The 25,681-nt window shown below is 44.1% G+C and overlaps 1 protein-coding gene across 13 annotated transcripts in view; it reads left to right on the plus strand.

Moving 5' to 3' along the window:
• The window catches only part of LOC147028422 (corticotropin-releasing hormone receptor 2-like), a 262,752-nt gene that overhangs the window by 963 nt on the left and 236,108 nt on the right, over window positions 1-25,681 (plus strand). For 4 of the 13 annotated variants that reach the window (XM_085878795.1, XM_085878796.1, XM_085878793.1 and 1 more), the window contains exons 2-3: window positions 16,423-16,575; window positions 16,894-17,005. In XM_085878795.1, the coding sequence (XP_085734921.1) occupies window positions 16,423-16,575; window positions 16,894-17,005 (265 nt within the window). Of the gene's footprint in view, window positions 1-13,932; window positions 16,206-16,386; window positions 16,576-16,893; window positions 17,006-25,681 lie in introns of those variants that run through there. The other 9 variants (XM_085878801.1, XM_085878802.1, XM_085878803.1 and 6 more) reach the window with 9 other exon arrangements.

Raw genomic sequence — 25,681 nt, forward strand, 5'->3', positions numbered from 1 at the left:
ACTTAGTATCTATCTATAATTCCAGCAGCGCGCGTGTATGTGTGTGTGTGTGTGTGTGTGTGTGTGTGTGTGTGTGTGTGTGTGTGTGTGTGTGTGTGTGTGTGTGTGTGTGTGTGTGTGTGTGTGTGTGTGTGTGTGTGTGTGTGTGTTCGCTGTTTCTCGACAACCACTGGTCCGATCTAATTGAAACTTGCCAGGAATATTGCTGGGGCCCTGTGGATGTGCCTTTTCAAGGTTTGATATTTATCGGACAAGGGCTTCTCTAGCTATGGCCATTTATTTACCAACCAATGAAAGGACATGTTGCTGCGTAGGCATGGCCGATGCGCCATTTAGTTACCAATCACAGGACACGTTGTTGCGTAGGTGTGGCTGCGTCGGCCGGTGCGCGGTCTGCCGACGATGACGTCACGTGCCGTGCCGGTACAATGGGGATCGATGCCTTAGTTACTGTGGCATAGGAGTGGCAATGATCAATGGCAGCGAATGTTATGGCAAGCAAAGACAGGGAGGTAAAATTGATTTTAATTTGGATTTTAATTAACTCTGTGTGTGTAAGTATCACAACAGTTTTTACTTCAATGCAAGCGATAATTCGTGGAATGGTGTGAACATTCCGTACGGGCACGCACCACTTCCGGATAGTGATGACTTACTGTATTCTTATAATTTCTCGATTTCTTATGCGCATTTATCGATAAAAACAATGCCCCAATCCAGTCGTCGTTTACGAGAGTGAAGGAACGGACTGTGTGGTTGTTTCTGGCTCGCGGTTTGAAAGTTTTTTTTTAATTTTATTTTAATTTTTTTGGGTTTGCACATACAGGCTTGCACGTATGACCACGCACGTTCGGGCATGCGAGAGTGAAGGAACAGCCTGTGTGGTTGTTTCTGGCTCGCGGTTTGAAAGTTTTTTTTAAATTTAATTTAAATTTTTTTGGGTTTGCACATACGGGCTTGCACGTATGGCCACGCACGTTCGGGCATGCGAGAGCGAAGGAACAGCCTGTGTGGTTGTTGTTCCTGGCTCGCGGTTTGAAAGTTTATTTATTCATTTATTTTTTGCACATACGGCCAAGCACGTACGGGCACGTACTAGTCATATTAAATGCAGAACGGACCCAAAAACGGTTCAATAAAAATACAACACAAACTTAATGAAGACCTCTCAGCAAAAAGTTGATCCAATTGATTTTCACAAATAGATGTTCTTATTATCCCCACGCTTTTTGAAAAAACAGGGGGATTGTAATGTACTCGATAGATATGGACGAAGGCTCTGAAGTGGGAACAACAGGTTTTATCTGGACACGGGCACAACACGGCACATCCAGCATCGGATCATGGGCGGGTCACCTGACTCTGCTTAACCACACCCTGGTGCACCCATGTCTGTATGCATGATCATAAACCACTGATACATCAACCCCCCCCCCTTTTTTTTACTTTTTTTTTTTTTTACAAATCAAGACGCTCAGGAGGCTTACAGACACGAGCTGATCTTCCAAGGGCTAGTGGAGGGCTGTCCTTGCAACTGCTGTGGGTTTCTCAATAATGGGTACAGGGTCGGGAAGGAGTTCAGGTACATTAATGGGTGAAAAGCTTTCATGAGGAAACGCCTCAGGTTCACATGCAGGTGGTGTTCATATAGGAGTGGGTGACAAAGGCACTTGAGCTGGTTCAATGTTTGGCTCCCCATGATGTAACCTGAGTTGGTCAACATGTTTATGCATGCATCTACCATCACACAACTTCACAAGAAACATCATTTTACCAATGCTATCGATAATGATGCCAGATGACCACTTGGTTCCACATCCGGAGTTTAACACGTACACAGGATCGTTGATCTGGAAGTTGCAGTGTTCAGACTCCTGGTCGTGATTACGTTTCTGTTGATACTTGTTATTCTCGACCTTGACCGTTACGTCCAGGTGCACTCATGATAACCGTGTTGTTGATTCATGACCCAACAGAACCTTGGCAGGCGAGCGACCGGTGGTTTGATGTGGTCTGGTGCGCTTGTTGAGCAACACACGAGCCAGACGAGGTTGAATGGTCTTCCTTGACACGGCTTACACCATTCTTGATGACCTGAACAGCACGTTCAGCTTAACCATTACTGGCAGGTTTGTAGGGAACAGATGTATTGTGCTTGATGTCATTCATTTTACAAGAGTTCTGAAACTCTGAACTCATAAATGACGATCCATTATCTGATACAATGGAGTTTGGAATACCATGTTGCGCGAACATGGTACGTAGAGCTTCAATTGTTACAACAGAGGATGAGGATGGCACCACGAGTTTCAATCCATTTGGAGTGGGCATCAACGACGATAAGGAAAAGCTTCCCTTGAAATGGACCAGCATGGTCGATGCGTAGTCTGGACCATTGTTTTGATGGCCACGACCACATGGCCAATGGAGACTGTGGCAGTGTCTTGGCATGGGCTTGTCAAGTGTAACAATGGCAAACACTGGACTCGACACATGAGTCACTGTCCAAACCAGGCCACCAAACATGGGCTCGGGCACTAGCCATCATGGTGACTATGCCTGGAAGAGCATTGTGGACTTCACTGATAATTCCACCTAAACTCCGTGGGAAAATTATCACTCAGCTACCCCAAAGCAGGCAGTCTGTATCAAGAGAGTGCCTCTTCCAGTAGTGATGCTCAATGACCTGACATAACACAGCATTTCATTTGTGACAAATCTGGATTGCTATTGGTAGCACAAACAATCTGCTTAGCAGTTACTGGTGCCTCATCGTGAATGACGTTAGCCATGAGATGAATGATATTGCCAGGTTGTGGAGGTTCTGGGATGGTTACGGGAAGTGGCAAGCGAATGAGCACGTCAGCAGAGTACATTTCCTTACCCGGGCGGTAAACCAATGAATCGTCATAACCGGTAAGGGTCAACGCCCCACCTTGTACACAACCTGATGATGTGGGCAGAATGGCCCTGGTTTCTCCCAGGAGACCTAACAAGGGTTTGTGATCAGTCCCAATGGTAATATGTCTTCCAAAGACATATTGGTGCATCTTTAAAGGTCCCATGACATGCAAAACTTTCTGGTTATTATCTTGCCAAAACTAAGTTTTTGCAAGATATGTTAGTCAGCTTGTATGTTTTTTTATTTTTTTTCTATTTTTTTGTTTGTTTGTCTGTAATCACGTATAAAAAATTCTGCAGAGCACAGTTACCATCGGAAATTTTTGTAACTTCGCATATCAGAGGCCTATAGAGGTCCCTTTCAGCGCATAAAATTTTGAAGGTCAAGGTCAAAGGTCAAGGTCACTTTGTCGCAAATCAGGGGAGTCGACGAAACCCTTATTTTTTGAGTAATTTTGATCAGATCGTCTTCAAACTTCATGGGAATATAGTTCATGGTCTGGTGCTCAGCTGATTAATTTTTGGTGGAGATTGGCCTTGACCTTCATATGTTTTTTTTTTTTGTTTGTTTGTTTGTTTTTTGGTCTGTAATCACGTATAAATGACTCTGCAGAGCACAGTTGTCATTGGAAATTTTGTAACTTCGCATATCAGAGGCCTATAGAGGTCCCTTTCAGCGCATAAAATTTTGAAGGTCAAGGTCAAAGGTCAAGGTCACTTTGTCGCAAATCAGGGGAGTCGACGAAACCCTTATTTTTTGAGTAATTTTGATCAGATCGTCTTCAAACTTCATGGGAATATAGTTCATGGTCTGGTGCTCAGCTGATTAATTTTTGGTGGCGATTGGCCTTGACCTTCATGGTTAGCGCCTGAGGTCAAACATATTTGACCCCAAGGTCAAATTTTCAAGTTTTAGGAACCATATCGTGTAGTACCTCAAATTGAACACCTCGATGAGTGCTTTCTAGATATGTCAAGCTTGAGACATTATGATGTCATTTGGTGACGTTATGAGGCAAAAGCATATTTTTCATGGTTACTCTGTAGAAGGATTCTCATCGGAATCTCTCGTAGGCAGATATTCCTCAAGGAGTCGCTCCTGGTGGATAGCAGCTCTGTTCACCTCAGTGTGACCTTAAAGAAGTCACACGTGGTCACCTTTTGGCAAGATACGGAGGGTGACATTGGTTTATTTATATATTAACTTGACCTTCCGGGTGAAGAAATCACCCGTTTTTTTTTTAATCAAAAATGGGATAATTAGAGCAATATTTCAATCATTTCTGGTGCTTTTCACAACTTGCTATGCCCCGCCCCTAAAAAAAGTTGACTTCAGCGAATCACAGCGTTGACGTCACATACAGAAACTCGCACAGAGTGGATTGACTCGAGATCTCTCGAGTCTAGACCAGCGTTTCTCAACCTTTTTACCCTTGTGGAACCCTTGAAATAGTTTTCATGTCTCAGGGAACCCCTGCATAAAAAATTATTATATACCATTATTAATATCCAGCTCTTTTATATTTTATCATAGTTCACGTGGTAAATATAATATTTTTTTTCCGGATACCTGGTTTAAGGAAAAAATGACCCCCCTTTTTAAAAAATATATTGGCAATGAAAAAAAAAATACTGCTCGTTTATGAGACCTCACACTGAGATTTTAATTCACAAAAAAAAAATATCTATAGTACGTGTATAGTAAAATTACGAAGATTAAATCAAACAAAAACTACTCAAAAATACATTGGCCTATTTATTACTGTTTCTCGCAGAACCCCTAGAGACCTCTTGCGGAACCCTAGGATTCCGAGGAACCCCGGTTGAGAAACACTGGTCCAGACTAGTCCGATAAATCCGTCGTCTGTCCGACTCGTCCGATAAATCCGTCGTCCGTCCGACTCGTCCGATAAATCTGATGTGCTGTAGCTTTCTTTTATTATTCTCTTTTCTTCATTGTTTTCAACTGGCGCTACATCACGACAGTAGGAACTAGAGGGGGAGCACTCGGTAGAGTGCAAAACCTCCACCGCCAATACTGCTGGGTCACTTAAGTGAACCTGATATCCTATTCATTGCAGGTCAAAACGGATCAGACTCTACTGAACCACGATTGAATAAACTAAACGAGATCGACGCGCATGTAGAAATTCCAAAAAAAAAAATCGAAATTTTTTTGAAAAAAAAGGTGCAAAATTACTGGTTTTATTTTCTCTAACAATTTGTTTTGGGGGGGAGGTGGAAATCATTGAAAACATGTAGAAATGCAAAAAAAAAAAAAAATTCAAATATTTTTCAAATAAAATCGAAATTTTTTTGAAAAAAAGTTGCAAAATTTTTTTTTTTCTCTAACAATTTTTTTTTTGGGTTGCAAATCACTTAAAACATGAAGAAATGCAAAAATAAAATTCAAATATTTCTTCAAAATGGCCGCCATAGCGGCCATATTGGACTTTGCACCAAGTCCAAAATCTAATGGCATGATCCTTGGACCATACCTAATCCCCCCACCAAGTTTCGTCGAAATCTGTCCGGGAGTTTTTTTCTGTAATACTGTTCACAAACAAACAAACAAACAAACAAGCAGTCATAGACTGGTACTTACGAAGTCTTCAACTTGACCTCTGACCTTGTCTAATAAAAGCTGTCTCTCGAGAAGGTAGCGACGCAAACTAGAAGTTTCTACGATGATTCTGTACCAAACCATCAAAAATCGAATGTTTTGGATGTTTGACCTCACCGTGACCTTGACCTTTGACTGATTTTGACCAAAATCTAATCAGCGCTAGCCACCACCCTCCTGAATCACGTGGTGTAATTTGACATTGGTAGCTTCTTGCGTTCTCGAGTTATCATTTTTTGGATGTTTGACCTCACTGTGACCTTGACCTTTGACCGATTTCGACCAAAATCTAATCAGCACTAGCCATCACCCTCCTGAATCACGTGGTGTAATTTGACATTGGTAGCTTCTTCCGTTCTCGAGTTATTTGTACCAAACCATCAAAAATTGAATATTTGACCTCACCGTGACCTTGACCTTTGACCGATTTTGACCAAAATCTAATTAGCACTAGCCATCACCCTCCTGAATCACGTGGTGTAATTAGACATTGGTAGCTTCTTCCGTTCTCGAGTTATCGTGCCTACAAACAAACAAACAAACAAACAAACAGAAACGGAAGTCATCAATATACTTACGAAATCTTTAGATTTTGTAAGTAACAAACAGACGGGTGAAATCGGTAACCTCCGTCCATTTTCGATGGCGGAGGTTAATAAAGGTGATCGCGTGATGGTGTCCTCTCAAACTCACACTGAGTGCATTTCCATCCTATGCAATATTTTCAACTGCTTTTTCTTATCATGAACTGCTCTCAAAAGGATTGAAGTCCTGCTTCATTACGGCACACAATTCTGCATACATGAGGATTTTGGAAGAAAAACTCATTCAGACCTTACCCTGCAATTGCAGTCACATATTCTGCTTCAAATCAATGTTTGTCCCACTTGGGCCTTTGCTTTTGCTATTCCTGAGCCAAGGACGGATATTTATTAACATTTGCTGCCAAATGGTCTCACAAATAACCGATGACACTCTTCCATCATCTAATGCCTACAAATAGCTTTCCTTTGCAGAGATCCACTTTATTTTTCAACTGGCAGAGTACTCACCTCATGAGTGGATAGAGTTTGTACAACACTGGCTGAAAAAAACAAAAAAACTATATTCTGTGTTTTGCAAGAAGACTATCCTACAGATGTTTGCGTGGTGTGCGCTTCAAAGGTTCAAGATGGTCTCAAGGGTATGTTCCAATGGTAGTTAGTCTCGAAGGGGTCGAAAGGGTCTTCTCTCAAGCATGTGAAAATAGTTTAAAAAGGTCAAAGTGGTCTCAAGCTCTAAATGGTCAAGGGTCAAAGCTCTCTAATCTGTCTGAAGGGTGTAAAGGGTCTAAGTAATGTTGAGGTCTATGCAAGGTCTAAAGGGACTTATGGAGTCTTACGGGTGTAAAAAGACCTAAAGGGTGAAGGCATCTAAAGGTGTCTAAAGTGTCGAAAGGGTCTTAAAGTTACCGTTAATGGCCCGAAAGGGGTCCTCCGGGTCTTTGGTCTTAATGGTCAGAGGGGTTCTTCAAGGGTCTTATGGATGTAAGGGGTCTTATGGGTCCTCAGCTTCTTAAAAGGTATTAGGGGTCTTAAAAGTCTTTGGCGTCTAAAGGGTCTTTGGGCCTATATGGTCTGAGGGGTCTTGAAGGCTCTTTAGAGGTCTTTGCAGTCGAAATTGTCTTCAGGGTCTAAACTCGAGATGAAAGAGGAGGCCATGCAAAGTTTGGTCGCACTGGTTCCTGCTGGGTCCGAATTCATAAACGAATAAACACACAAACTTTCTTGTATATGTTGGACTCGCAGGGGTACCCGGCGTTGCTGGTCCCTCTTCCTACCCCTTCCTCCTCCCACCCACTCCTTAAGGGACGAATTCATCGATATGGCTGAAATAATGATGCGAGAGACGTTTATTCTCATCGCCGTGTCATGAATCTGGGGTGTGTTCAGTTACAAAGTTTCTTATAGAGCGCTTGCCAAGTTGCTTAAGCACTCAAGCAAGCACTCCATAAGAAACTGGTGATAAGGAACGGCTGGCTTGGCAAGTGCTAGCTAGCTGCTTGGTAAATGAACACACCACTGGACATCTCAACAGCATACAGTACATACAAAACACCGACAAAGGGACATTTAAAAAAATGAAACGCTTCAAATATTAATCACGTGCATTTTCGTTGTAATGAAAACGTACCTTGTACAGACCCACACATCCACCCACAGACCCACACATCCACACACAGACCCACACATCCACCCACAGACCCACACATGCACCCACAGACCCACATGCACCCACAGACCCACACATGCACCCACAGACCCACACATGCACCACACAGACCCACACATGCACCCACAGACCCACACATGCACCCACAGACTCACACATCCACCCCCAGACCCACACATACACCCACAGACTCACACATACACACCCAGACTCACACATGCATCCACAGACTCACACATGCATCCACAGACCCACACATGCACCCACAGACCCACACATGCACCCACAGACCCACACATGCACCCACAGACCCACACATGCACCCACAGACCCACACATGCACCCACAGACCCACACATGCACCCACAGACCCACACATGCACCCACAGACCCACACGTGCACCCACAGACCCACACATGCACCCACAGACCCACACATGCACCCACAGACCCACACATGCACCCACAGATTCACACATCCACCCACAGATTCACACATCCACCCACAGACCCACACATGCACCCACAGGCCCACACATGCTCCCACAGACCCACTCATGCTCCCACCGCCCCACACACGCCCCCACAGTCCCACACATGCACCCGCAGACCCACACATGCACCCCCTGACCCACACATGCACCCACAGACCCACACATGCACCCACAGACTCACACATCCACCCACAGACCCACACATGCACCCACAGACCCACACATGCACCCACAGACCCACACATGCACCCACAGACCCACACATGCACCCACAGACCCACACATGCACCCACAGACCCACACATGCACCCACAGACCCACACATGCACCCACAGACCCACACATGCACCCACAGACCCACACAAACACCCACAGACCCACACATCCACCCACAGACCCACACATGCACCCACAGACCCACACATCCACCCACAGACCCACACATACATCCCACATTCGGATGTTATTTTTTTTAAAAAGGCTCCAATTACTGAATTTCCTGCTATTGCAGATGTCGCTGCGTGATAGCGTCATGTGTAGGGTTGTTTATTTACATACGTCACATGGAAGCAAACAGGATTTTTTTGCATGAAACAGTCATTGCAAATTCTGGTAAGCAAACATTGAGTTATAAGTGACACGTCGCTGCCTCGCAGACAGAAAGTAACTGTGTTTGACGTCCCACAAAGTTTTTTTTTTTTAAATGAAATATCACTATTTATTTTCCTCTGCATAATATGAGAATGAACGTACCTTCATTGGGTGGTGTACATAGGCAGCTGCCACGATCACTGCAAACAAAACATACATTACCTCGTTTGAGTTATAATCAAAACATACCTTTGTTTCTTCAAGACGGTATCTTCATTTAATGATAGAAGATGCATTGTTCAGTCCTCAAATGTACATGAGGCCTTTAAAACAATCTGAACTACGTGAAGAGAAAATGTTGGTGGTGATCTCTGGACGGCTGGGGGTCGTGGACTGGAGAAAGGGCGGCACTTGTGACCCACACACAGACCCACAGACATGAACTTGGCTTTATATATTAGATAGATCACCCAATTGATATTCCAATTTAGTTATTTATTTATTTATTGATCGATTGATTGCTCGTGTTTCACGATGCCAGAGTAAGTGGTCATTCCTGACTACATTATTCTGTCACAGCATTGTGAGCTCATCAATCTATTCAAAATGTATTCTGTCTTCAATCTCATTCTTCCCTCCAGATCTTCAAGACAACTGTTCACCACCATCTCACCCCCCATCCAAAACCATGATCCGTTCTACCTCCGTAACCACCTACCTCTTTCCAAATTTCCAGTTTTTCCTTCCTGAGAGTTTTTCTGTATCCATCTTGTCCACCCTGTGCATCCTCCCCCACCCCTCATTCTTCTCCACATTCCTTATTTGTCGAAGTCTCCCTCTATTTTATCCCTCAACCCTGCTGTTGTTTTTCCCACTCTTTATGTTGTTTCTTTTGTTCTGTTGCATTCTGATTTGTTCTGTGTTCTAACTCTTCCATGTGCTTTTCGCTTTGTTGATAAAAAAATAATGTTTTTGAAGTACCTTGTACATACAACCTCTTCCACGAGACTGGAGTTACTGTTGAAAGAAAGGTTTAAGGCCAAATTAAAAAACAAACAAACAGTTTATCATCCATTTTTTTTATGGAAGGAGGGGGCCCTTTTTATTGTTGTTTGTTATTATTAATTATTTTTTTCAAAACGGCCACCAGATTTGAGTGTCCCACATGCCAATTTTTTTTACCTTCTCATCCCCCCTCACCCCAACAAACATTGCATGAGTCATTTCCCAGATATGCCATTTTTCTACGCCCAAACAAATATGACGTGGGTCGTAACCCTGTCACGTCATGTACACAAGCCTGTTAAAAAATACAATCCACAGCTCTAAACAAATACATAATAAATTTATGGCGAAATACAAAAAAACTACACATTTCGTGCAGATTATAATTATTGGCTGTGCCATCTTTCTATGTCGATCTACAGTAAACATTTAAACCACAGATTTGTACATATGGTATGTCGACTCACCGGCGCTCTATGGTCCAACAACTCCCCACAAGCGAAATCAGAGAAAGCATTACATAGCGAGCAGAGCCCATCAAGAATTTGCAAACAGATGAAAACCACCTTCAAAAACTGAAGCTTAAATCATGAAAATAATTCGTCACGTTCACGCAATTTGTCTACATTCTACATTTGTCGTGCAATTTGCAAAAAAATTTAAAACAGTTATATTTTGAATCTTTTTCATCAGAAGTGTGCAGTGAATTTTACTGCAGTGGCTGCGATGGAACTTGCCCACGCAGACATGTACACAGATCAGTTTTGCTCGCATATCGTAAAAGGAAACGGAAAGCAGCGGTACAGCTCTCGGCGCTGCGGCTTGATAGAAGCTATAAAAACTCCATATCGACATTGGGAAAATGATCGATTCAAAGAATGGTGCAAGAGTCGTATGTTGTTTGGTTTTTGTTGTGTTATTGTTTAGTTTGCATCAGGGCAGTCAGGTTACCCCGTCTGTTGGGGAAATAACTGTCAGTCCCCCCACTTTTTAAGTGGTAAAGTTGCTTCACTGCACAGCTTCCTACAGACACAGGTGAGATTTTTTGGGGATGTATGACAAAATAAATAATAGAGTCAGGTTCAAAAAAGGAAGCAGGCAGGGATGATCAACTGGTATTTTATTATTATTATTATTATTATTATTATTATTATTATTATTATTATTATTTGGCCTAACAAATGTTCTGAAGTAACAAATCTCTTTCCTCTAAATTGATTATCCAGGCTGGCAAGACATGTTTGTTTTGGTAATTTGTAATTAGGTATATTGGAGAGGTGTGTAGGACCTACAGTAGATATGCTGTGCGAGTGGAATTTTGTTTGTAATTTGTCTCGGTGTACTTTATGTTTTATCTATCTATAATTCCAGCAATCTGTGTGTGTGTGTGTGTGTGTGTGTGTGTGTGTGTGTGTGTGTGTGTGTGTGTGTGTGTGTGTGTGTGTGTGTGTGTGTGTGTGTGTGTGACCGCCGTTTCTCGACAACCGCTGGTCCGATCTAATTGAAACTTGCCAGGTATATTGCTGGGGACCCGAGGATGTGCCTTTTCAAGATTTGATATTAATCGGACAAGTGCTTCCCAAGTTTTGGCCATTTATTTACCAAACCAATGATAGACACGTTGTTGCGTGGGCGTGGCCGATGGGAAAGGGAAGCTCAGCCGCGTTCCCCATTCGAGGTTACACGTATGGGCTTCTGGATCCATTACGGGTTACAACGTACGGACTTCCGGATAATGATGACTTCATGTATTCTAATAATTTCTCTATTTCTTATGCGCATTTATAGATAAACACAATGCACCAAGTTCTGATCGTTTTCATATTAGACGGTGTATAAATTTCGGTAACATCAGAGTGCTGGTGTGCTCCGAACCAGGAAGTAAATTTTTTTTCTCTCTATTCTCTTCTCTTTTTGTTTTTCCTTGCCACGACATTGCGAAAAGGTAAAATACGTTGGCGCTCATTGAATAATTGGGTATTAAAACTAAATTGTGAAAAATCGTAAATGCGAATAATATGCGAACTTCCGGGTCATGCACGTACGGGCACTCGAGAGCGAAAAAACGGCCTGTGTGGTTGTTGTTTGTTGTTCGCGGTTTGAATATTTATTTATTAATTTTTTTTTACGGGCACGTACTCGTCTATCTATAATTCCAGCAATGTGTGTGTGTGTGTGTGTGTGTGTGTGTGTGTGTGTGTGTGTGTCCGTGTGTGTCCGTGTGTGTCCGTGTGTGTCCGTCTCTCTCCCTCTCTCTCCCTCTCTCTCTCTCTCTCTCTCTCTCTCTCTCCCCCCTCCTCTCTCTATCCCCCTCTCTCTCGCTCTCTCTCTCCTTCTGTCTCTGTCTCTGCCCCCCTCTCTCCCTCGCTCTCTCCCTCTCTCTCTCTCTCTCTCTCTCTCTCTCTCTCTCTCTCTCTCTCTCTGTCTCTCTCCCTCTCCCTCTCCCTCTCCCTCTCCCTCTCCCTCTCTCTCTCTCCTTCTGTCTCTGTCTCTGTCCCTGTGTGTCTCTCTCTCGCTCTCTCTCTCTCTCTCCTTCTGTCTCTGTCTCTGTCCCCCTCTCTCCCTCGCTCTCTCCCTCTATATCTCCCTCTCTCTCTCTACCTCTCTCTCCTTCTGTCTCTGTCTCTGTCCCCCTCTCTCCCTCGCTCTCTCCCTCTATATCTCCCTCTCTCTCTACCTCTCTCTCTCTCATTCTGTCTCTCAGTCTCTGTCTCTGTCCCTGTGTGTGTCTCTCTCTCTGACTCTCTCTCGCTCTGCGTGTCTTTCTGTCTGTCTCTCTCTCTCCTTCTCTGTGTGTCTCTCTCTGTCTCCCTCTCTGTCTGTCTGTCTGTCTGTCTCTCTCTGTGGGGTGTGTGTGTGTGTGTGTGTGTGTGTGTGTGTGTGTGTGTGTGTGTGTGTGTGTGTGTGTCTCTCTTTCCCTCTCTCGCTCGCTCTCTCTTTCTATCTCTCTTGCTCTCTCTCTTCCTCTCTCTCTCTCTCTCTCTCTCTCTTTCTCCACCCCTCTCTCTCCACACCCCCTCTCTCCCCACCCCCTCTCTCTCCCCATCCCCTCTCTCTCCCCACCCCCTCTCTCTCCCCACCCCTCTCTCTCCCCACCCCCTCTCTCTCTCTCTATCTGTCTCTGCCTCTCTGCCTCTGTCCCCCCCTCTCTCTTGCTCTCTGTCTCTCTCTCTCTCTCTGTCTCTCTCCCTCTCTCTCTCCTTCTGTCTCTCTGTCTCAGTCCGTGTGTGTGTGTGTGTCTTTCTGTCTTTGTCTGTGTGTCTGTGTCTGTCTCTCTCTCTCTGTCTCTCTCTCTCTCTCTCTCTCTCTCTCTCTCTCTCTCTCTCTCTCTCTCTCTCTCTCTCTCTCTCTCTCTCTCTCTCTCTCTCTCTCTCTACCCGTCTCTCTGTCTGTCTGTCTCTCTGTCTGTCTGTCTGTCTCTCTCTCTCTCCTTCTGTCTCTGTCTCTGTCCCCCTCTCTCCCTCGCTCTCTCCCTTTCTCTCCCCCTCTCTCTCCTTCTGTCTCTCTGTCTCTGTCTCTGTCCCTGTGTGTCTCTCTCTATCTCTCTCTCTCTCTCTGACTCTCTCTTGCTCTGTGTGTCTTTATGTCTGTCTCTCTCTCTCTCCTCTGTGTGTCTTTATGTCTGTCTCTCTCTCTCCTCTGTGTGTCTCTCTCTGTCTCCCACTCTGTCTGTCTGTCTCTCTCTCTCTCTCTGGTGTGTGTGTGTGTGTGTGTCTCTCTTTCCCTCTCTCTTCCTCTCTCTCTCTCCCTCTCCTCCCCCCTCTCTCTCTGTCTATCTGTCTCTGCCTTTCTGCCTCTGTCCCCCCTCTCTCTTGCTCTCTCTGTCTCTCTTCCTCTCTCTCTCTCTCTCCCCTCTCTCTCTCCCTCTCCTTCTGTCTTTGTCTCTGTTCGTGTGTCTCTCTCTCTCTCTCTCTCTCTCTCTCTCTCTCTCTCTCTCTCTCTCTCTCTCTCTCTCTCTCTCTCTCTCTCTCTCTCTCTCTCTCTCTCTCTCTCTCTCTCTCTCTCTCTCTCTCTCTCTCTCTCTCTCTCTCTCTCTCTCTCTCTCTCTCTCTCTCTCTCTCTCTCTCTCTCTCTCTCTCTCTCTCTCTCTCTCTCTCTCTCTCTCTCTCTCTCTCTCTCTCTCTCTCTCTCTCTCTCTCTCTCTCTCTCTCTCTCTCTCTCTCTCTCTCTCTCTCTCTCTCTCTCTCTCTCTCTCTCTCTCTCTCTGTCTCTGTCTCTGTCTCTGTCTCTGTCTCTGTCTCTGTCTCTGTCTCTCTCTCTCTCTCTCTCTCTCTCTCTCTCTCTCTCTCTCTCTCTCTCTCTCTCTCTCTCTCTCTCTCTCTCTCTCCTAATCGGTTAACCTCTGTGTCTGTGCACAACTAAGATTGTGGACCCACTTTAAGGTTGTGGGCCCGTGTTTGGAGAGGTTTTGGCATTGAAGAGTTGCAACATCGACGATGGACGGTTCTTTCCAGTTGATTATATTATCCGGATGATTATTGAATCAGGCAATCATTAAGCTGAAGGAATTCTTAATGTCTCTATGTCTCTGTTTCCGTCTCTGTCTTCGTTAATTCGGAAAGATCAAGGACACCTTTTTCAGTGCAAAAACAACATTAGGAACAGTGCAAATGTTAAAAGATATTGCAAATATTATGTTGACTTCACTGCAAGGTGAAATGCTTTTCAAGCTCTGAAAGGATATTCAAAGGACACATCCACTCCACAATAGGTCTGGCTGAGAATGAGTCAAGGTATTGCTCTGCATGCCAGACACTCTTTAACATCCTTGTGTAAATTGCTCTGACCTGCTCCCTCGAAAAATTGATGTTTTCGGAGAGAGTGTTTGGAAAATTGTCATACTTGTATCGGTATCGCACGTGTCGACATCTTGCCCAGATATGTGATTCGAGCCTTATTTTATGCACCCTCAAATAAATTCTTTTCATCCAACTTCTTACGAGACGTTTCATATTCCACAGTCGTTCATTGAAGTCCTGTCTCCTTCCGGAGATCCTCGTAGCTTCGTTTAGTTTGTCCAGGAATATCTCTTGTAGATCTCTTCCTTCCTCGCAATTATAAATTTCTCATTTAGTTGCCCTTTTCCCCATGTGTACCTGCAGTAAACGTGAATAGATTTCCTCTCATTCCCTAGTTGTAACCATTGACACTGCATGATGCAGAGCGGTGCAATAAGTTGTGAGGTTCTCCTGGAAATGTGTGGCTTAACTCGTTAAAGGTCGAACTCGGGCATTACTTTAAAAGATCATCTTCCAAGTGTCTCCAGGTAATTAAAAAAAAAATCTCAATCGAATAACACTCGGTGAAGGCGATATAAACTTTGTGTGGATTGCCAAGCACTTGCACCACTGCAGACTTCATGTTGGTTGTGGTGTGACGGATGAACACCCTGAAAAGACCCGTGAGTTGCCAGCATGACTTCAGCACACCACTGGAATATTTTTGATAACACTACCACAGGACGAAGCCGACATCCTTAAGCAGGTTTTTGGCTCAACACTCTCTGACCTCTGTCCCTCTCTGTTGCTTTACCCTCACCATCGTGCGCGCGTTCTCGGTGGCCTGAATGTCTGCGTTGTCATGTGGTGATTGTTGGTTGAACATCCCCTACCACACTGAGAGGGAAATGGCAAACATCTACTCCACAGACGAGTGCATTTCCATGCCGTGAAACTGCACTTGCCATCCTGAAGGATGACATTGAAGATGTGGGACAGATTGAGTGCTGATTATGATATATATTTTTTTTTTCCCAGGTGATGGTACATTATCTGAGAAAATGGTTCCTTTTTCCAGACGGTTCATTGTGCACCAAATGGCAAACGGATCGCCAAGCGAGATAAAGGGCTTTCCAGAGACAGCACCGCGACTCATGCTCGATGGCATGCTCTCGGGCCCGCGCACGCGGATGTGGGCGGGGCGAGTAGGAGGGTGTGTGGCGATGGCGGGGTGGAAGTCCGTCAGGGGAGCTCAGGGATTCAGGAGCGCAGGCTGGGAGTGCAACAGCAGACAGTGGCAAGGGGGCGGCAGGAGAGCTTGATTCCCTCAATAATCTGATCCGACTCCAAACTTCTGACCTGGGCAAGGTGTTGCATCGTAGACTCCAGCGTCTTGAGGAAGGTTTGTGGTTGTGACTGTATAGCTTGTGAGTAATCAGTAAAATTAGCAAACAAAAATGATAAAAAGGAAGATGTGGAGAGAACAGATTGTGGGGTTGGCAACAGGGTCGTGTGTGGGGGATGGGCGATGGATGTTGTTGGACTTGGTGGGAGAACGTAGGTCTTGGTTGCTGTCATTTTGCTGCACTCTCCTTGAATTCTCGCATCTCATCGGAACAGGTTCTCAAACCCTTCGGTTAAAAGACTCACTGATATACAAAGGTAAAGTTTCCATCATTGCTGTATTCAGCTGGGGGATTGTACTTCTGACTGATGTGTGTGTGTGTGTGTGTGTGTGTGTGTGTGTGTGTGTGTGTGTGTGTGTGTGTGTGTGTGTGTGTGTGTGTGTGTGTGTGAATCGTCATAATGGTACATTCAATCCCTATGACATCGATTTCTCCAGAAAGGGCCCAACACCCTAATTAGGTCGTGCCAACAGAAGGACCGACCCCACGTGCGGAGCACTGAGTGCCTTGGGTTTCTGTACTCGGATGCTCTTTCCTCTGGAGGATTCCCTGGAAACTTTCTGCTGCTCCTGAACCTTGCCATGGGTTTGAGGCCTTCATTGAGCACCGCAATGGTCCTGACACACGTGAGCATGACCTTGTGACACGCCGGCATGACTTTCATGGATTCCATTCTATATCTTTTTTTTTTCTCAACGTGTGTTTTTGTAACTGTCGAATGATTTAGATGCTGTATTTAAGCAAATTAATTCGTTTAAACTGGTTATTTTAGTTCCGTTGGAGTTATTCGACTGTTTCAAGCTAGTGCAGTATTGTAACCCTGCGTAAGAAAATTGTATTCTCTCATCCAGTCAGTCGAACTTTGAAGGCAAATTAATCACTTTTTCTGGCTGCTGTTTTTAGAAACATGTTGTTGTTTTTTGGGGTGGGCTTCTTGATCCCAGCTTCTGACAGGAGGTGAGGGCGATTATGACTACAGAGCAGAAGAGGTTATGCTTAACTTTGGCGTCCAAGAGCCAAGTGATTGCGTCAACCGGTCTGCTTTGAATGTGACACGTGAGTCTTTCCTTCCATTGAGTCTTAATCTTGCAAGCAGACAAAGATATGTTTCAGACAAAGAGAAACCGAACTTTTGTAAAACATGGAAATATTCTTAAGGAAAGAGAGATATATCTGGAGGCTGGAGGAATGGGATTCAGTGGGTAGTATGTGATGGAGTCACATTCGAGCTACCCAGGTTCGAATCTCGATCCAGGTATAAACTATCACCCAGGTGCTTGGTATCTAGGTTGCTCGGCATCGACGTGCGTGTGCAGTCCATTGGAAGGACGTTAAACTGGACGACTGGTCAACCTGCACCGGTCATTGGCTTGAGTTAAAGACTCCTCGACGTCTTTTGAAAAGAGTAGGCGAGTTACCACCGGAACCCTGAACAAATTACAAATTCCTGTCTGGACTGCGGGTCGCAAGTGGTCTGATGTTGTCGCAGGCTCCTTCACATCATGTTACAACACTCGCTCCCTCGGAGGGTGGTTGTGTTGTTCAGAATCTTATACGTCATAAACAAGTTCACATTCCCATGTTCTTTGCACGTCGCATGTAAAACGCTGCCCTTGTGGCTACGAAGGACAGCCATGATATAATGGTGTTCGGATGAAGTCGGAAGCCAAGTGGAAGCATTTCTTTAAGATCTCGGTTTGGATGGTCACAGGGATTATGACAAATTATATTTCATTAATTTTTTTTTAATGATATAAAGCGAATGCACATTGAACAATGCCTTGTATTTTTGCTGTTCCTTGATTTAGTCCAGAAGTATGGTGAAATAATTGTGGGTTCGTTTTATCGTAAAAGCACCAAATTTCGGACAGAGATTGACAATGACCTCCTGACAAATAAATGGATTCAAATTGGCCATGATCTCCAAGATGGCTACCGAGTGTTCTTAAAGTTTTGACTTTTATTAACATGTGGATTGTAGATCTCATCCTAAGCATTAAGTGTACGCTTCATTCACATCTAGTTTGTGTGCCAGAGTCTGGGCATCAATTTAAATAAAATTGATAAATCCTGTAAACAATATTTAATTAAGCCCCAAACCCCTTGAAGTTTTATTCACAGAGTCCGTAGGAAGGGGTTGATAAAACCGCCTTCCCATAAATCCTCCACAAATCGTCATGGAATATGGAGGTTTGTTTTAAGACTGGATTGTGCAATGCACGTTTGGTTGAATTATTTCGTCGTGAAAACCAACCTTTCCCATCGTCATTGTTCCATTTTTGGAAACGTGCACACATGGTGGATCGAAACTTGACTTATTCATCTGCTGCGAAACGCCGTCTCCTGTTTCTTCTCCAGCTGTTGATGTACATGTACAAGGAGCTTGGACACACGAAGAGGTCATTTGGCCCATCATGCCTGTACTACATCAACAGTACATTATAATTGAATCTCTCAGTTTGTTTACTTAATTTCACAGGGAGGGGGGGGATAACAGCAGGACAGGTGTAGAGGCACCACCAGGGTGGTAGTTGTTACATTATATAGTACACTGAAGAAGGGATATAATTTTGGGTATTAAAGAGAAATGGGGACGGGGGGGGGGGTGGGACAGTTGGAATGACACGTAAAGATCTCCATAAGGGGAGTGGATGGACGTGCTTCCAAAGGTGCTATATGTCATGCTTGATGAAAATACTGGATGTCAATATGGCTTTTAAATAAACAATAAGCATGAACAAGAAATCTTTCTCTCCACCCATACCTTCTTTCTATTAATCTGTCTGAATTAATCACACCACCGTGACTTAGTAATTCCACTAATCGTGCTGATCAAATGCGAGTGCCATAAAATGCATTTATATCTGCTGGTCTTTCTTCTTTCTCTCGACGACAATGTTGCATTTTACATTTCTCTTCTTACGTCAGCTTTCCTATTTGCTTTTCTTGGCTTTTACACCCAATTGCCATCGTGGAGTTTTGCAGCTTTGAGAGCCGAGGAAGGGGCCTTTTTGCATTAATTCCGAATCTCCTTCTCTGCGTCTCTGATATGATATCGAGCTTTAGAGATGATAGTGTTGCCATGGTTTTGAACAAAATGGTAATCACCATGGAACACTGTTTCAAACAGAAAAATTTGGAATATTTAACAATAAACTCAAGCTTCCTGGTCAAGAAAGACTAGTGTTGATATGAACTCTTGCAACTCCACTTGAACTTCATTGCACCCTGCCTATACAGCAGATTTATGTGGATCTATATCTGTTATGTCTATCTATATCCCTAATAAGGGCTGGCAGGATTGCTTAGAGGTAAGCACACTCGCGTCTAAGCTGTCTCAGCTGGGTTCGAACCTCGACCCAACTGTTAACTGTCATCCCGGTGTTTCACAGGCATGATGATTCATCAATGTGTGTGCCATCTCTCAGATGAATGTTAAACTCGAAGCCCCGTCTGCTGGAATTAGTTGGTGGATGTTAAAGATCCCACGGTGTCCTTCGCAAAGAGTTGGCACCGTGAACAAGTTACAAATTCCTGCCTTAACTGCTTGGAAGGCAATGGCAAACCATCCAGTTATATAACCCTTGCCAAGAAGCTGCCCTCAGCAGCACCGACTTTAACAGAGTATGAATATCCCTGTTTGTATCTCTCCATCTTGGATATATATTCTTTATATTCGGACACAACTAAGGTTGTAGATCTGCCATTCAGAGAGGTTCTGGGTTTGACGTATCGAAGCCTCAATGATGGACGGCAAGCAGTATCAATGATTGCAAGAGAAGAATGCATTGCTAAGTGCACCCCACCAGTTAATAGAAAAACAAAAAAGGGAACTCATTCGATTACGAATGATCTATCTCTCTACCATAAATGTCCCTTTTCATTACATTTTTAAGCTTGGCCATGTTAGCAAGAGCTCACAACAGATCATGACTGAATTTGCCTGCAGGGAGATTTCTTTCTAGCCAGTGGGAGATCCGGTAGGCCTTGAGGGAGTTTTATTTTCGAGCATCTTTGAAGCTTTGGGATATACATGACGATATGGTTTATGCAGTAACTTTTGCTTTGCCTTCACTTTCTGTGTCTCAGCATCTGCAGCTGGAGGAACTCAGCATGATGTTTGGTGTTCAACGGATGGGCATGTTACTGGAATAAACAGGCCACTATGACCCAAATTCTATGAAGCTTTTTGAGACATATTGGGGCTTGATCTTGAAGTTTTCAATGAGTGCTTCCAGCATAGTGAACTCTCTTTAAACTCTCATCGGGCGATTAATTCTTCTTCCGAAGAAGAGAGATCCTTAAGTTCGTGAAACTGGTGTCCAATGTCACTTTAATGTACAGACTGCAAGATTAAACCCAAATTATTCCCTAATCATGTTAAATGTGTTCTTGCCCAACTTGTCATTTCTGATGACTCTTCTTATGTACTTGGGCGTTTATTACAAGATTACCTTTCTATATGCGGGATTTATTTGAGGTTTTCTCACACAAAAGGGTCAAATATTGATCTTATTCTTCTTGATCACTGGAAGCCAAAACGTTTTTGAAAACACTGAATAACAAATTTCAAAAATTTTTTTTTACTGGAGATGTGTAAATATAGCGTACTAATTTGGGTACGCTGATTTCAAAAATCATAACCGTTTTGCTGTATCACGTCAGGATTTTCAGGAACAGAAATATTCCCATTGCCGAGAAGTCAGGATTTCAATGAAATTTACATATGTCTTTAACATGTCTATTTCGTACAATTGTTGTTAACTTGTGTTATATTTCTTTCTTTCAGATAAAGATGAGTAGGCGTTCCTGTACCAATCATCCTGACAACTTCTGTTATGTCTGTGGTCGGTATACCAAAAAAGATCAACAGCGAAGTATATCTACAGCAGTGAAAATGACGGTCGCCTACTTTCACTACTTCGGGTGTAAGGTGGGGGACCAAGAACAGAGCTGGGCACCACACATCTGCTGCACAAGCTGTCACACAACCTTGACTCAGTGGTTGGTGGGCAAGCGCGCGAGCATGCCATTTGCGGTGCCCATGATATGGCGTGAGCCGCAGAATCATCATGATGATTGTTATTTCTGTTGCACAAGCATCGCCGGCTTCAACAAGAAGAATAAAGGTCACATCAAGTACGCTGACTGCGTCTGCTCGTAAACCTGTGCCTCATGACGAGAACCCCGTTCCAACACCTCCAGCTGATCAGAACATAGCTGTAAGCAGTGGTGAAGAGGATGGTGATGATGAACCTTTTGAACCCGACACTCAAGAATCACACCTTCTAAACCAGGGAGAATTAAATGATCTTGTAAGAGATCTCTCGCTGTCAAAGGCGAAGGCAGAGCTGCTTGGATCAAGGCTGCAGCAGTGGAATCTACTTGAACCTAACACCAAGATATCCTTGTTCAGAGCACGTCACAGAGACATGGCTGAGTTCTTTGAGATGGAAGACACGATGACATTCTGCAGTGACATCAACGGTCTGTTGAAAGAACTTGGGTGTGATCACGATCCTGCAGACTGGCACCTCTTCATCGACTCGGGGAAGAACAGCTTGAAGGCTGTTTTGCTCCACAATGGCAACGAGAAACCATCAGTCCCACTGGCTCACGCGGTCGGCATGACAGAGACCTATGAGACTATGCGGCAGCTGCTTGATTTCATCAAGTACAATGACTTCAACTGGCACATCTGCGGAGACTTGAAAGTGGTGGCGCTGTTGTTAGGGCTGCAGTCAGGCTACACGAAATACATGTGCTTCCTTTGTCTCTGGGATAGCAGAGACGACAAGAATCACTGGACGAAGAAAGATTGGGAAGAGCGAAAAGAGCATGTACCTGGTCGACACAACGTGAAGCATGTCGCCCTTGTCGACCCAGCCAAGGTTTTCCTTCCACCACTCCACATAAAGCTCGGCTTGATGAAAAGTTTTGTACGGGCAATGGATCTGAATGGGCGTGGGTTTTTATACCTCAAGGAAAAGTTTGGCAACACCTTGTCGGAGGCCAAGATCAAGGCTGGTGTCTTTGTTGGACCGCAAATCCGACAGATTATGAAGGACGAAACTTTTCCGACAACTCTAAACCCCAAAGAGCTGGCAGCGTGGAGGAGCTTCAAAGCTGTGACGGACAACTTCTTGGGAACGAGCGCGCGGACAACTATGAAGAAATAGTGCAGCAGCTGCTGGAGTCCTTCAGGAAACTTGGCTCCAGGATGTCCCTGAAAATCCATTTCCTACACCAGCACCTGAACTTCTTCCCTGACAACTTGGGAGCAGTCTCGGACGAGCACGGCGAGCGATTCCACCAAGAGATTTCACTCATGGAGACGCGTTACCAAGGGCGGCACAACCGGAACATGATGGGCGATTTCTGCTGGTTCCTGCATCGTGAAACAGACATAGAGCAGCACAAACGCAAAGCCAAATGCCTAAAGCATTTTTAATTACATTCTAGTGGAGTTTTTCTGTAATTTCTATAATTTTGAAGCATTCATGATGAAATAAATGAATAAATGAATTTTTGTAAATTTCATTGAAATCCTGACTTCTAGGCAATGGGAATATTTCTGTTACTGAAAATCCTGACGTGATACAGCAAAACGGTTATGATTTTTGAAATCAGCGTACCGAAATTAGTCTAAATCACTTTACACATCTCCAGTAAAAAAATTTTGTTGTTCAGTGTAATGTAGGTCTTCACCATCCCATTGCTGTTACAAGAATTTGGGTTTTGTTCTTTTGTTAATATTGTGATGGCCACATGGGCAGATAACTTCAAACCCGGCATGTCTATAAAAAGAGCACAGACGCCGTTGACAATACTCATCACTGGCCAGATATTCACGCCCAGGGTCAGTTTACCTTACCTGTGAGATGAATGAAGCAGATGGGGAACCGTGCTTCCAACTACATGGTGGTTACTTAATTGGCTGAGTGAACCAACGCCAAATGATGCACTCGATGGGCTGCCACTACAAATCTGTACTCGGGCCAATCGTCCTGGGAGCACAACCTCAGATCAAACTGGATAAGTCAAGACTCAAATCAACAATTTCATAAATTTATTTCACACAATTGAGTGGGAAATAACATGAGAAATGGCAGCTGGGGAGAATTCAAATGGGTTGATGGTGAGAAGGATGGTAGTTGGGGAATTAAAATGGGAAAGATGGTGGGAAAATGCAAAGGGTGGCAAAGCAAAGCATATTCAGATATCTATAGCACGTATACGTTCCCATTCCTTCTATGCAAACAACCCTGCCCTCGGATACCTTTAAACAATTACTTCGCACCTGTAAACTAGAGAGGGATCCAGACACCCACAGGAAGGACACAGAGAGTTTTGGAAGAGGGGAGAAGAGAGAAAGAGAGAAGGGGATGAAAGATAGGTGTGGGGTCTTTCACATGGCCCGGCGCACCTTCAGCAACCTCAGTAGAGGTGACTGGGCCCAATGCTCGGAGATTCCGGCTTGCCTCTCTCACGGTCCTTCTGTCCCTCCTGCGGCAGTGCCCGGTCATAGAGAGAAACTACGGGAGGTCCATTTTCCCAACGTGATGACCTGCGTGGCTCCAGGACATCTCATTACATTGGTGCAAGAGCAAGCAGCATCACTGAAGCAGCATGGCAATGTACTTGGTGCGGAGAAGGTGTGCCCGGTCCACAATTGTCAGTAAATGCCACACAAAGTACAGAGAAAGAGAAGTGGAGAAGAAAAACCGTTGTGGTCCATGAGAAAGCACGTGTGTGGAAATTCCTCGAGTGGAGAGGAGTAACGTGTGGAAGAATGTAACGGAAGAGTGAAGCTAAATGAAAGTCAAAGCGAGTGGAAGGGTAGAACTCTGTCTAGGTTGATGGACTCAAGCAGAAAAGATGAAAGGTAGACAAAGCTCCAGGCGAAAAGGGCAAGGATGAAGGACAAAAAAACAAAAAGCTTTGACCCACGCATCTCTCCTTGTATTGTTTTTCCCCTCCCCTGTGCTGGCTACTTTGGAGCAACTTCTCCACCGTTGTGGCAGCACATTATTGGTGGACCTCGTCACGATGGCGTCACACCTCGGAGGAGCAGGAGTGGGAAGCTTTGCGGAGCCTTGAGAATCTTCAAAACTTGCTTTTATTCACTTGAGAAGTTTCGCCACTCCGCTGTAACCGTGCACTTGCATTCATTGTTATGAGGCATGGAATGAATGTTAAAGGGATTGAGAGTGTGTGTGTGTTGCGAGATGTAGACGATAGAGAAAATAGAGACGGTGAAAAGAACAGAAACTTAATACAGTACTAACTCACACTCACAATGCATATTTATCCTTAATCTAACTTAATTGCTAAACAGAATACTAACATGTAACTGACTAATTTTTCATGTATGTGCTATTCGGGTTAAGGTTATGAAGAATCGTTCACTTGTTATTTGTTTGTTGAACGTTAAAGGTGATCTTTGCCCACCCTTTCTTGTAAATTGGGGTGTAAGATGGAGGTGTTCTCGATCTGGAATGCTGTATCGCCATTGAGCCATTGTTGTGGCTTGTATCTTGTCTAACGGTGACTCGGTGAAGCTGTCTGCATATGTGGATGATATCTGTGTCATTCTGCAGAACCAGGAAGATGTCCTTGCTTTACCTCAATGTCTTCCAGACTTTTCGTCAGCGAGTGATGGCCAAGTTATCAGTGTAAGAGTGTAACCATGCACCTCGGATCAGAGGAGACTTTCACTTCTCCTCTCTCACCTGGCAGCCTATATTGGACATGGTCTGGTGTTAAATAAATATTTAGGAATCTATCACGGAAATCAGGACTTTGTCTATAAGAACTGGGATGGTCTGATTGATAAAGACAAAGATGTGCTTTTCTGTTTGACAAGGTTGCTTTGCCAAATGTCTTACTGGGCTTGGTGTTGACCATTACCCACCTATTAGCCTCCTTGCATGATGTGGCACAAAATAATAGTTCTGCAACTGCTACAAGGAGTTATAGATTATATCAGGAAGGCTCTTGTTAATAGCTTATCTGGAATTGGAATTCTAGATAAGGTATTGTCCATCTGTCCATCTCCTATTCGACTTCTCTGGCTAAACCGCCGGCCCGATCCGGCTGAAATTTGGCAGCAACGTTCCGCTCCTGACTGGTAACAGGGATTGCAAAGTTCGTTCCAGTCACATGACTTTAAGTATGTTAAAATGTCCAACTTAGTAAATTTCTTCAAAAATCTTCTTCTCCAGACCCTTCAGCCAGAATGTTACCAAATTTGGGTTACAACATTTGGACAGGGTGCTGATATTAAATTGCGGAGGCCAAGCCAATCACGTGACTAGAAGTGTGTCAAAATGGTGGTCACGCAAATTCCTTCCAAAGTCTTCTCCAGATACACCAGTCAAAATGCTACCAAATTTGGGTTACAACATTAGGCCAGGGTAGGGATGTTAAATTGCTGAGATCATGCCGATCATGTGAGCGGAAGTGTGTCAAAATGGCCGACTTATTCAACTTTTGGGAAAATCGCATTAATTCCTTAAAAAATCTTCTTCAAACCCACCAGTCAGAATGCTACCAAATTTGGGTTACAACATTAGGTCAGGGCCCAAATAAGCTACAGGTCCAGTGGTCCTTTGTTTTTTATTTTTCTGGATGGCAAGCTGTGGCTAAAACTACCTGTGCTGCACTTACCATTGACTGAATTAGGCCACGGTTTGATTGATATTAAATGCAAAATCATGACTTTCCATCGAG

Source organism: Eptatretus burgeri, chromosome 4 (assembly GCF_056783735.1).
Source record: "Eptatretus burgeri isolate ZD-2024b chromosome 4, Ebu_testis_v1, whole genome shotgun sequence".
Taxonomy (NCBI): domain Eukaryota; kingdom Metazoa; phylum Chordata; class Myxini; order Myxiniformes; family Myxinidae; genus Eptatretus; species Eptatretus burgeri.